The following is a 12,794-nucleotide window of genomic DNA, read 5'->3' as shown; positions in this document are numbered from 1 at the left end:
TAGGCTCTGCTGGCAGCAGGCAACATTTTCACGAAAATAAGAAAGGCAATCAAATTAAATCATTTACCTTTGAAGAACTTCGGATGTTTTCACTCAGGAGACTCCCAGTTAGATAGCAAATGTTCCTTTTTTCCAAAAAGATTATTTTTGTAGGCGAAATAGCTCCCGTTTGTTCATCACACTTGGCTGAGAAATTGACCGGAAAATGCTGTCACTAGAACACCAAACATTTTTCCAAATTAGCTCCATAATATCGACAGAAACATGGCAAACGTTGTTTAGAATCAATCCTCAAGGTGTTTTTAACATATCTATTGGATAACATATCCGTCGAGACAATTGGTTTCTCATAAGAAGCGATTGGAAAAATGGCTACCTCAGTATTTTACGCAAGATTTTCTGCGGGAGACATCATGTGACCACTTGCTAAATGTGGTCCCTTACGGCTATTCTTCAACATAAATGCGTAAAAAGACGTCACAATGCTGTAGACACCTTGGGGAATACGTAGAAAACGTAAGCTCATTCGTAGCTCATTCACAGCCATATAAGGAGTCATTGGCATGAGGCGGTTTCAAAAAATGCGGCACTTCCTGATTGGATTTTTATCTGGGTTTCGCCTGTAACATCAGTTCTGTTGCACTCACAGACAATATCTTTGCAGTTTTGGAAACGTCAGAGTGTTTTCTATCCAAAGCTGTCAATTATATGCATAGTCGAGCATCTTTTCGTGACAAAATATCTTGTTTAAAACGGGAACGTTTTTTATCCAAAAATTAAAATACTGCCCCCTAGTCGTAAAAGGTTAATAATTATGTTGTGGTTGGTGTTAAACCACCCAGACACATCATTGATGCAGTTATCCTTCTGAACTGAGCTGCAGGACAGGAATGAAACTGCTTAGGGATGTCACCATGAGGCCATTGGTGATTTTAAAACAGCTACAGAGTTCATTGGCTGTGATAAGAGAAAACTGAGGATGGATCGGCAGGTAGCCTAGTGGTTAGAGTGTTGGGCCAGTAACCGAGAGGTAGCTAGCTCGAATCCCCAAGCTGACAAGGTAAAACTATGTTGTTCTGCCCCTGAACAAGGCACTTAACCCACTGTTCCTAGGCCATAATTGTAAATAAGAATGTGTTCTTAACTGACTTGCCTAGTGAAATAAAGGTTAAGTATCAGTAAGTATCAACAACATAGTGCTGACTCCACAATATGAAAAGAAGAAGCATTTTTTGTATGTATGCAAAAAGGCACTAAAGTATTATTTCCAAGGAATACATTTTTTGGCCTAAATGCAAAGCCTTATGTTTGGGGCCAACACAACACTTCACTGAGTAGTTGCCTCTTTATTTTCAAGCATGGTGGTGGTGGCTGCAACATGGTATGGGTATGCTTGACATTGGCAAAGACTGGGGGAGTCTCTCAGGAGGAAAAGAAACGGGATGGAGCTAAGCACAGGCAAAATCCTAGAGGAAAACCTGCTTCAGTCTGCTTTACACCAGACACTGAGAGAGGATTTCACCTTTCAGCAGGACAATAACCTACAATGCAAAGCAAAATCTACACTGGAGTTGCTTACCAGGAAAATGATGAATGTTCCTGAGTGGCCAAGTTACATTGTTTACTTAAATATGCTTAAAAATCTATGGCAAGACTTGAAAATTGCTGTCTAGCCATGATCCCCAACACCTTGACAAAGCTTTAAGAATTTTGAAAAGAATAATGGGAAAATATTGCACAATACAGATGTGTAGTAAAGCTCTTATGAGACTTACCCAAGAAGACTCATGTATTGACTCCGGGGGGTGAAAATAATCCAGGTATATTCATTTTATTTTTAATAAATCTTAAAAAATGAATATCTCTCTTCCACTTTGACATTACAGAGTATTTTGTGTAGGTCGTTGATTAAAAAAAAGACAATTCACCCATTACAATCTAAGCCTTGTCTAAGCCCGGAGATGGGGAATGGTTCTACTAAGCTACAGTGGGGCAAACAAGTATTTAGTCAGCCACCAATTGTGCAAGTTCTCCCACTTAAAAATATGAGAGAGGACTGTAATTTTCATCATAGGTACACTTCAGCTATGACAGACAAAATGAGAAAAAAAATCCAGAAAATCACATTGTAGGATTTTTAATGAATTTATTTGCAAATTATGGTGGAAAATAAGTATTTGGTCACCTACAAACAAGCAAGATTTCTGGCTCTCACAGACCTGTAACTTCTTTAAGAGGCTCCTCTGTCCTCCACTCGTTACCTGTATTAATCGCACCTGTTTTGAACTTGTTATCAGTATAAAAGACACCCGTCCACAACTTCAAACAGTCACACTCCAAACTCCACTATGGCCAAGACCAAAGAGCTGTCAAAGGACACCAGAAACAAAATTGTAGACCTGCACCAGGCTGGGAAGACTAAATCTGCAATAGGTAAGCAGCTTGGTTTGAAGAAATCAACTGTGGGAGCAATTATTAGGAAATGGAAGACATACAAGACCACTGATAATCTCCCTCGATCTGGGGCTCCACGCAAGATCTCACCCCGTGGGGTCAAAATGATCACAAGAACGGTGAGCAAAAATCCCAGAACCACACGGGGGGACATAGTGAATGACCTGCAGAGAGCTGGATCAAAGTAACAAAGCCTACCATCAGTAACACACTACGCCGCCAGGGACTCAAATCCTGCAGTGCCAGACGTGTCCCCCTGCTTAAGCCAGTACATGTCCAGGCCCGTCTGAAGTTTGCTAGAGAGCATTTGGATGATCCAGAAGAAGATTGGGAGAATGTCGTATGGTCAGATGAAACCAAAATATAACTTTTTGGTAAAAACTCAACTCGTCGTGTTTGGAGGACAAAGAATGCTGAGTTGCATCCAAAGAACACCATACCTCCTGTGAAGCATGGGGGTGGAAACATCATGCTTTGGGGCTGTTTGTCTGCAAAGGGACCAGGACGACTGATCCGTGTAAAGGAAAGAATGAATGGGGCCATGATTCGTGAGATTTTGAGTGAAAACCTCCTTCCATCAGCAAGGGCATTGAAGATGAAACGTGGCTGGGTCTTTCAGCATTACAATGATCCCAAACACACCGCCCAGGCAATGAAGGAGTGGCTTCGTAAGAAGCATTTCAAGGTCCTGGAGTGGCTTAGCCAGTCTCCAGATCTCAACCCCATAGAAAATCTTTGGAGGGAGTTGAAAGTCTGTGTTGCCCAGCAACAGCCCCAAAACACCATTGCTCTAGAGGAGATCTGCATGGAGGAATTGGCCAAAATACCAGCAACAGTGTGTGAAAACCTGAAGACTTACAGAAAACGTTTGACCTCTGTCATTGCCAACAAAGGGTATATAAACAAAGTATTGAGATAAACTTTTGTTATTGACCAAATACTTATTTTCCACCATAATTTGCAAATAAATTCATTAAAAATCCTACAATGTGATTTTCTGTTTTTTTTTCTCATTTTGTCTGTCATAGTTGAAGTGTACCTATGATGAAAATGACAGGCCTCTCATCTTTTTAAGTGGGAGAACTTGCACAATTGGTGGCTGACTAAATACTTTTTTGCCCCACTGTATATGGAATTGTTTTAAGAAGGTCATACCAAGGACACTTCCGCTATTTGATTTGGAATTTTAAGACCCCTTGAGGTATGATGGAGGCCACTGTGTTTTTGGGGGCCTACAATGCTGCAGAATTATTTTGGTACCCTTCCCCAGATCTGTGCTTCGACACAATCCTGTCTCAGAACTCTATGGACAATTCCTTCAACCTCATGGCTTGGTTTTTGCTCTGATATGCACTGTCAACTGTGGGATCTTATATAGACAGGTGTGTGCCTTTCCAAATCATGTCCAATCAATTGAATCAAGTTGTAGAAATATCTGAAGGATGATCAATGGAAACAGGATACATCTGAGCTCATTTTCAAGTCTCATAACAAAGGGTCTGAATACTTATGTAAATAAGGTGTTCTATTTTTTATTTCATCCATTTTAGATTAAGACTGTAACGTAACAAAATGTGGAAAAGGTCAAGTGGTCTGAATACTTTCCGAATGCACTGTACTTCCAATACATTTTTTTTCAACGTCCTAGAGCAACAACCATCATGTGCGTGTTCGTGAGTCTCACCTTTCCACAGAGGCGTCATAATACATAAGATTTTGTGAGAAGACCGATTTTCGGGATGTCTCATGGTCTAACAAATACCGCTCTTCTAGCTCTGTCACCTTTAACCGCAAGTGCCACATTGCGGTAGATTGAGACACATCGAATGCAAACAAAACTGATAACTCTAGTTTAAACTGATGGATTTGAATCGACTCTAGGGGGTTGAATCCATTTTAATCCCACTTTGTAACAGAAATCCAAAAGAAATCCAAGGCAGTTGTAGATTTTCTATAGGCACTGTAAATATTCCAAGCATCTGAAATGGTATCTTCTAAAGTCAATCTGACAACATATGGGACTGAGATAGGGCAGATGGAAAGTCCCTGACAAATACAATCGATAAACAGCAGAGTACTGGAGAGCTACCACATTTGCTAACCTTACAATAAACGTTCTCAATTGGTCTTGTAATTTAAGGCTCAATGTTGTTTTTAGGGTACATTGTCCACTGTTATTAGAGATAGAGATGTGTCTGAAACAGGATTTGGGTCAATTTGAATTGTCAGCCAATTCATGTAGAGTAGTAAACTGAAATTCCAATTCAATATTTGAGAAAATATTTTATTTTCAATGACTTCTCAATAAATCAAAAAGGAGAAACTATTTATTTTAAAATGTTAAAATTCCTTCCTGAATTGACTGACTTCAATTTGAATTGACCCTGGTCAAAAACTGGAATGATGTCATAGTTTTTGAGAGCAGCAGCGTGATACAACAAGTTGAGGGGATTTACTCCTGATCGCCTTTCCTCTCTCAGTCACCTCTGACTGCTTAACTGCACTGTGATACACACTCAATCCAAAGAGTCTTCTCACCTGGTCAAAATCACTGACATATGATTCATATCAGTGTCCAGTGATAAGACATTAGATTAGTTACAGAACATGTGTGCAGAAAAAAATATGTTAACTTCAGTAGCTCACGTTAGTGTTTGTTGCTTTGTCATATAGTGCAAGTTTATGCAATGTGCTGGAGTCCTTCTACCAGTTCACTTCACTAGTTTGCTTCTCCTCCGTATTGATGATCTAAGATGTTACTTTAGGTGTACAAAAGCAAATCTATTCTTTGCTTTGACATTGTCCACCATATACTAACCTTGGCCCCTATACCCTGTTTTGCAGTGGCCTGGACAGTTCCTCCTGCTTCCAGGTGTTGTCTCTGCTGAAGGCCCTGGCCCATGGTGGACGCACCGTCATCTGCACCATCCACCAGCCCAGCGCCAAGCTCTTTGAGCTCTTCAACAAGGTCAGCCTCCAACCTGGCCTTCTGTTAGCCTGAGTCCCAGATCTGTTTGAGTTGTCTTACCAACTCCTACGCCATTGGCATGAAAAACATAAACAGATCTGGGACTCAGGCTAGCCTAATGCATGGGAATCAATGAAAGGCACAATTATACCAAAGGATCACAGTTGGAAATTAGATATGTAGCTAGCTATACATATGGCACAATACTTATGCATGGTCCCCAACAAATAAACAGGCTAATTAAGTTGTTTAACAAAGTAAAAACAAACTGTGTATGCTTGGTATATACAGTACCTAGTGTGACTAACCTTTTCCCCTAATGTCAATGATTCCAATACTATTTTGATAACTAAATGAATGGTCTGCTAAATGAATGTACTGTATCCTGATTGCTTCGTGCCCCTGTGTTTCCCTCCCTAGCTGTATGTCCTTAGTCAGGGCCAGTGTATCTACAGAGGGAATGTACCTAACCTGGTCCCCTATCTTAGAGAGCTGGGGCTCAACTGCCCAACGTACCACAACCCTGCAGACTTTGGTGAGAAACTCTTACCAGTTTAATAAGAAACAAGTAAAGTGTGTTGTCATCATTGTTATAATAACCTTATTTGCACATGCATATCAGTGTATTCAGGAATCTGCCTTATTTTCTTAGAATAACTGTCCCAGGAAGTTATTTTAGTATACTTTGGTATAAAGCGTTCTAGAAACTATTCTTTCTATTAGTTCAACTGAAAATACATTTTCTCAGAATAGCTTTTACAGATGGTTCCCATGCAATAATCACTGGGCTTTCTGTGACATGCGTACCTCTCTCTCCATTTGATCCCAGTGATGGAGGTGGCGTCTGGGGAGTACGGAGATCAGACGGCGCGTCTGGTGAAGGCCGTGCAGGAGAGGAAATGTGAGCAGGTCTACAAGACAGACATGAACAATGGACCCCTCAATCCCTTTCTGTGGCACAAATCATCTGAGGAGGTAAAGGGGGGATTAGTGTATTACTACAGCTCTCAATGGGTTGAAATTAAGAATCTCACTGAAGTTTTATTTTCAGAGTCAAAGCATTTCATTTCAATGTTTCAGGAAATTTATGTTGAGAAGTCTTAGCACTTCAGGTTGTTCAGTCTCTGTTTTTCTCTCTCTATGTTGCTCTCCAATCCTTTCAGGACTCCTCTTCCAGTGAGGGCTGCCACAGTTTCTCGGCCAGTTGTCTGACTCAGTTCTGCATCCTGTTCAAAAGGACGTTTCAAAGCATTATTAGAGATACGGTAAGACACACTGCCACCTACTGTTTTGTTTTTATACTGCAACAGCTTCCTTTTTAAAATAGCCAAATGTTATGTAATGAACCCAAAACATTTTAATATGATTCAAAAGCGAATGAAAAGGATAAGAAGAAAAAACTAAGTTCAACAAATTGATATGAGAATGTCATAACACAAACAAAAAATAGATCTATTCATACCATACTTTGCATAGCCATTCCATTTTCCCTCTTCCTCTCTGCCCTCCTTCCTCTCAATCAAATGCATTTTATAAAGCCAAATGTATTTTTACATCAGCAGTTGTCACAATGTGCTTTACATATACCTGGCATAAAACCCCAAAGCGCAAGCAATGCAGATGCAGAAGCGCAATGGATAGGAAAATATATAAACAAAACATGTTCTCTTTTTCTCCTGTTCTGGTCCTACAGGTGCTGACTCACCTAAGAATCTGCTCTCACATTGGAATTGGGATTCTGATTGGCCTGCTCTACCTGGGCATCGGCAACGACGCCAAGAAAGTGCTCAGCAACTCTGGCTTCCTCTTCTTCTCCATGCTCTTCCTCATGTTTGCTGCTCTAATGCCTACTGTTCTGACCTGTGAGTATTCTCTGCTCTTCTTTACTGACAGGCATCTGCGTGCATTGATTTAGTGCATGAATTTACAAGTCGGAAGCCATTGCATACAGTATGTTAGGAGTAGACTGTGCTAGGATTTACCTTGGCTCTGATTACTTAAATTAGATTACTATGATGCTGTTTCCTCCATCTCTAATGCAGTCCCTTTAGAGATGGGAGTTTTCCTAAGAGAGCACTTGAACTACTGGTACAGTCTGAAGGCTTACTATCTGGCCAAGACTATGGCGGACCTCCCCTTCCAGGTAATTACAAATGTCACATAGAACTCTGGAGGGTCATTTTTAGTAGTTTTGTGTCCCAAAAAAGGTCTAAGTTGGTATTTCATCAAAATGTAAAAGACAAGAGAAAAAAACAACAAAAACATTATGATTCTATCATTCACTGAAAAGAGCAAAGGTATTGATTGTATAACTCAAGAAACCTGTTATGGGAGCTCAAAGTGGCTTTAGCATCAAAGCAATTCTGTCTGTCAGATTTGGACAAATCCCACAATAACATTACATAAGGAGGCTTTATGCGTCACCAGACATCGCCCTGTGCTCTAAATTTAAAGTGACAAAGGTTTACTGCATGTTTTCATTTATTGTATTGAATTTGTATTGTATAGCATCTAATTTGGCTTTTTTCAACAATTTCAAAATGATTATTTCAAAGTACAAATAGCTTGGCCTTTATTCTCCACATGAAGAAAAGTGTTTTAGTTTGATGTTTTAATGATACTCAATGTGTTTTCCATGGTGTGATATTGTTGGCTGAACATGAGGAATGTGAGGTGGCCGTATCACAATCTTAGATAACAACAGCTTCTCCCGCTGTTGTGCCCTTCAGCAAGGCACTTAACCACCTAGACAACCTGCACTGACACTATCCTTACAATCTGTCAATGTGTGGTTAGGCTTGTGTGGAACTGTACGTGCGTGTGCATGAAAGAAAAGCTGACAGGACAAATGTGTCCACAAATGGACAATCAAGTATTTGTCTTATTTTGCTTCACAGATAGTGTTCCCAGTCGCCTACTGCAGCATCGTCTACTGGATGACGTCCCAGCCGCCTGACGCTGTGCGTTTCATCCTTTTCTTGGCCCTGGGAGTCCTCACCTCTCTTGTGGCTCAGTCTCTGGGCCTGCTAATAGGGGCGGCTTCCACCTCTCTACAGGTACATCCTCCATTCACTCAATACTAACACGCAATAATAACTGCTACCCCTATTGTTTGCAGCTTGAGATTTGCAAATAAACTCTATTGTGACCATTCCAGCAGAGTATTGATATTATTATTAGCAAATTACGGCTGAGTATTGACATTATTAGCAAATTACGACTGAGTATTGATATTACTTGCTCTTAAAAAATATATTTTGTGCTTGTGGCTGGTCTAAGGGTAGTGCCGCCCCGTACCACATATGCCCCTAGAGGTAGCGTTTCAGTCCCCTGTTCCACCTTCCACTCTCTCTACTGTATTCCTCTCTTCTGTCCCCCCCATCTACATTTATAACTTGTATCTGTAAATACAACTTTTTAGAATTAAACAAATATTTATACATATATTTTTAACTGTATTTCCTGGCACAATCACACCAACCACATTGTATTTACACAGTACCCACCTGTAGTATATGAATATAATTCTATGTTTCTCAGAGTGGTACCCAGTTTTATTCTAAGCAGACACTATAAACCGCAGTATTTTCATGTAACATGGTTACAGTGAGTCACGTCCTGCCTCTGATGTTGCACTTGTCCATGTCTCAGGTTGCCACGTTTGTAGGTCCGGTGACTGCCATACCCGTACTGCTTTTCTCTGGCTTCTTCGTCAGTTTCGACACAATTCCGTGGTATCTTCAGTGGATGTCATACATTTCATATGTCAGGTAAATCGTTTTTCAGATACTTTTTCCTGAGCATGTGACCTGCCCCTAATACTGAGAAAGTGGCATGTATTCAGCACTTGAACAGTAGGGGAAAGGGGGGTATGTTGAGCCAAAGGGTTAATTCAGCCACCCCTTGTTTCTAGGAAACCATACACAAAATGAATCATGTGACCAAAGAAGTGGTAATCATTTCATGAAGTCTGTGACAGAAGAAACCATGTGGAAAAAGTGATAAGCAAGTTATGTCCAAAAAAACGGATTTTCCCAAAGTCAAATTAATTTGTGTTATAGATTTCATGATGCTTGTATCTAAACCAAAGTACATTGTTTTATACAATCAGTTGAGGTCTATATAAGCTACAATATGAGGTCCTAAACCTAGCATGAAAGTGCATCCTTGTAACTGTGTGGGCTAAATAGTCAAAATGTCAGTTTAACACATAATATGCATTTTTATTTTTGCATTCTGTCATGCATATGAATTCAAGAGTGCATTTGTATTGTTACAGAGCCGACAGTATCATGCGCCGTGTACACAAATGTTAAACAAGCCGGGGTCTAGTCCCCATTGAGGTCTTGACAGAGCAGCCAAAGAAGTGAGAAAAGTGAAGTCCATTTGAGCAGCAGCAAGGGATGAAAAAAATAGACTTAATGACACTGAAGAGGTACATTGGGAGAAAAAAAAACGGACATGCATCTGTGCGAAAGGGAGGCTATGATAGAAGAGCAGAGGCACACAAGGTCTTATTGGATGACATGGAGTCTGGCACTGGGCCAATCGTGTCTCCCGGTTGCGGATGGCTACAACACATCGAACCCAAATCGGTAGCTTGCATGCGATGCAGTGCCTTAGACGGCTGCGACACTTGGGAGGCCCACCCTATGCTTAACTTACCCCATGCCAGGGATAAGTTGTGCCAAGTGACCACATTTTTTGGACAAGCAATGTTTTCAAAACTGTTATGTTTACATGAATTTGGATTATTTCCAGGGATACACAACATCCTGAAATATATGTAGATATCTTTCTTAGAAAGAATTATATATACACACTGAACAAAAAATATAAATGCAACAATTTAAAATATTTTACTGAGTTACAGTTCATATGAGGAAATCAGTCAATTAAAATGTATTCATTAGGTTCTAATCTATGGATTTAAGTTGACTGTTGGTCACAGATACCTTTTTTTTTTAAATGGCCCTCACAATGGGCCTCAGGATCACGTCACGGTATTTCTGTGCATTCAAATTCCCATTGCGTTTGTTGTCCGTAGCTTATATCTGCCCATACAGTACCACAACCCCACTGCCACCATGGGGCACTCTGTTCACAACGTTGACATCAGCAAACCGCTCGGCCCACACAACGCCATACACATGGTCTGCTGTTGTGAGGCCAGTTGGACATACTGTCAAATTCTCTAAAATTAAATTGGAGGCAGCTTATGGTAGAGAAATGAATGTTAAATTCTCTGGCAAAAGCTCTGATGGATGTTCGCGCAGTCAGCATGCCAATTGCACATTCCCTCAAAACTTGAGACATTTGTGGCATTGTTGTGTGACAAAACTGCACATTTTAGAGTGGCCTTTTATTTTTCCCAGGCACAAAGTACACCTGTGTAATAATCATGCTGTTTAAATCAGCTTCTTTATATGCCACACCATTCAGGTTGATGGATTATCTTAATACATTTGTGCACAACATTTTAGAGAAATAAGCTTTTTGTGCATATGGAACATTTCTGGGATCTTTTATTTCAGCTCATGAAACATGGTACCAACACTTTACATGTTCCATTTATATTTTTGTTCAGTGTATTTCCATTGACGTAGGGATGCTGAATGTAAGACATGTCTCAACTTACCCCACTACTGTTCATCCTCTTTAGCAGCACCATAAAGCAGTTCCTATTATTTTGTAGGTATGGTTTTGAAGGTGTCATCCTCTCGATCTATGGCCTGGACCGGGAGGACCTCCACTGCAACAAGGATGAAACATGCCATTTCCAGAAGTCGGAGGCCATCTTGAAAGAGCTTGACGTGGAAGATGCCAAACTGTACCTTGACTTCATAGTGCTCGGCATGTTCTTTGTGAGCCTCCGCCTCCTCGCATACTTTGTGCTGCGCTATAAGATCAGTGCAGAGAGGTAGACTGGAGAGTGGGGGTAGGAGGAAGAAGGCCTAGATCGCTTGCATGCTGGAATACCGCTTCTGGAGACCTCCAGGCAGTGACCAGAAACACACCATGCACACTGCAGAAATGATGGGTACACTATGTGGCGGTGGCACGAAAGGGCTGGATTTTGACACTTGACTGGCCAATCAGAACATTCTCCATGGCTAAATATGTGGTTGCTTTACAGTCTTTTATGTTTGCATTGTCATCAACGCCAATTTGAATGTCAGTCCGCTATAGCCTAGTTTGTTAAATAGCCTATAGAAACAAACTAACTAAATGTAGGCCTACCCATCTTTCCTAAATATATTGAACATGTTGGCAGTCCACATTGCTCTATGTAATTGCATTGCTTCAATATGGAAATATATTATTAAACATAGCATTCACACTGATATGAGCTAGGCCTACTGTAAATGTCATTATGGCTGAGCCATGGACATGCCAAACGTTGTCAATAAGCAAGATGTAATTCACTATTGATGAGGCCTAAAAAGAGTGAATCATTCTAATCAAATTCTAATCAAAAGAAAAAGTTGTTTTAAGTAGGCTATGTCTACTTAAATGTTTTGTAGTAAACAAGTGTTTCCAATGACATCATCAACCAATTAGTAGACCATTAGTAGGCAATGTTTACTCACAATTGGTCAAAATCACATTATGCACACCGATGATGTCATTGGAAACACTTATCTTCCTCTATCTTTTTTTTTACAACAAAACATAGAAACTCACCATTTTCACATGTTGATGTTGGGGTGATGATGAATATGAAGTTGCAAAAAATGTGGTGTTTCCCTTTAAGGGTAGACTACAGGATGGCTTGGTTTGTAATCATATGAAACGGAAAACAAGCAATTGTTACAGGAAAATAAGTTCTAAAGGGTCATCAGCATTATCTCATCTCTCCTTTCATGATGGGCATATGGACACAAGTAGCCTGCGTGGAGTTTTTTTTTAATGCACGTCCAAAACGGGAGCTGGCTAAAATTACATACATACATACATACATACATACATACATACATACATACATACATACATACATACATACATACATACATACATACATACATACATACATACATACATACATACATACATACATACATTAATTAATTAATTAATTAATTAATTATATAAGGGGATGTCCACTTACTGTTTTTTCAGTTTTTCTGCTCCCAAACTTTCATTTTTAATTAAGCTTTGTTGGTTAAGATGTATTTCAAAGCGGTCTCACTAGCGAAACCCTTTATTGCTAGGCTTGGCTACTTGGCGAACGCATTGGGCAGGACAAAACAACTGCCTTCATTGAGAGGAAGCACAATTTTTAATCAAATGAAACCAAATGAGAAAACATATCCTCTCTTCTTCCATGAGTATAAGGGTCACAGCTGGATAGGTTGCGCTTCAGCTCACAAAA

At 40.1% G+C, this 12,794-nt stretch overlaps 1 protein-coding gene across 1 annotated transcript in view; it reads left to right on the top strand.

Annotated features, from left to right (window-relative positions):
- Nucleotides 1-12,436, top strand: part of LOC112265929 (ATP-binding cassette sub-family G member 1-like) — a 36,266-nt gene extending 23,830 nt beyond the window's left edge. The window contains exons 7-15 of the mRNA XM_024443452.2: nt 5,299-5,422; nt 5,843-5,957; nt 6,252-6,397; nt 6,586-6,687; nt 7,116-7,284; nt 7,465-7,565; nt 8,320-8,478; nt 9,074-9,192; nt 11,118-12,436. Coding sequence (XP_024299220.1) covers nt 5,299-5,422; nt 5,843-5,957; nt 6,252-6,397; nt 6,586-6,687; nt 7,116-7,284; nt 7,465-7,565; nt 8,320-8,478; nt 9,074-9,192; nt 11,118-11,346 — 1,264 coding nt within the window. The 3' untranslated portion in view covers nt 11,347-12,436. The remainder of the gene's footprint in view (nt 1-5,298; nt 5,423-5,842; nt 5,958-6,251; nt 6,398-6,585; nt 6,688-7,115; nt 7,285-7,464; nt 7,566-8,319; nt 8,479-9,073; nt 9,193-11,117) is intronic.
- The last annotated feature ends 358 nt before the right edge of the window (nt 12,437-12,794 follow it).

Source organism: Oncorhynchus tshawytscha, linkage group LG13 (genome assembly GCF_018296145.1).
Source record: "Oncorhynchus tshawytscha isolate Ot180627B linkage group LG13, Otsh_v2.0, whole genome shotgun sequence".
Lineage (NCBI taxonomy): Eukaryota > Metazoa > Chordata > Actinopteri > Salmoniformes > Salmonidae > Oncorhynchus > Oncorhynchus tshawytscha.
Note: the sequence above shows the minus strand (reverse complement) of the source record. Positions and strands in the feature narration are given on the sequence as shown.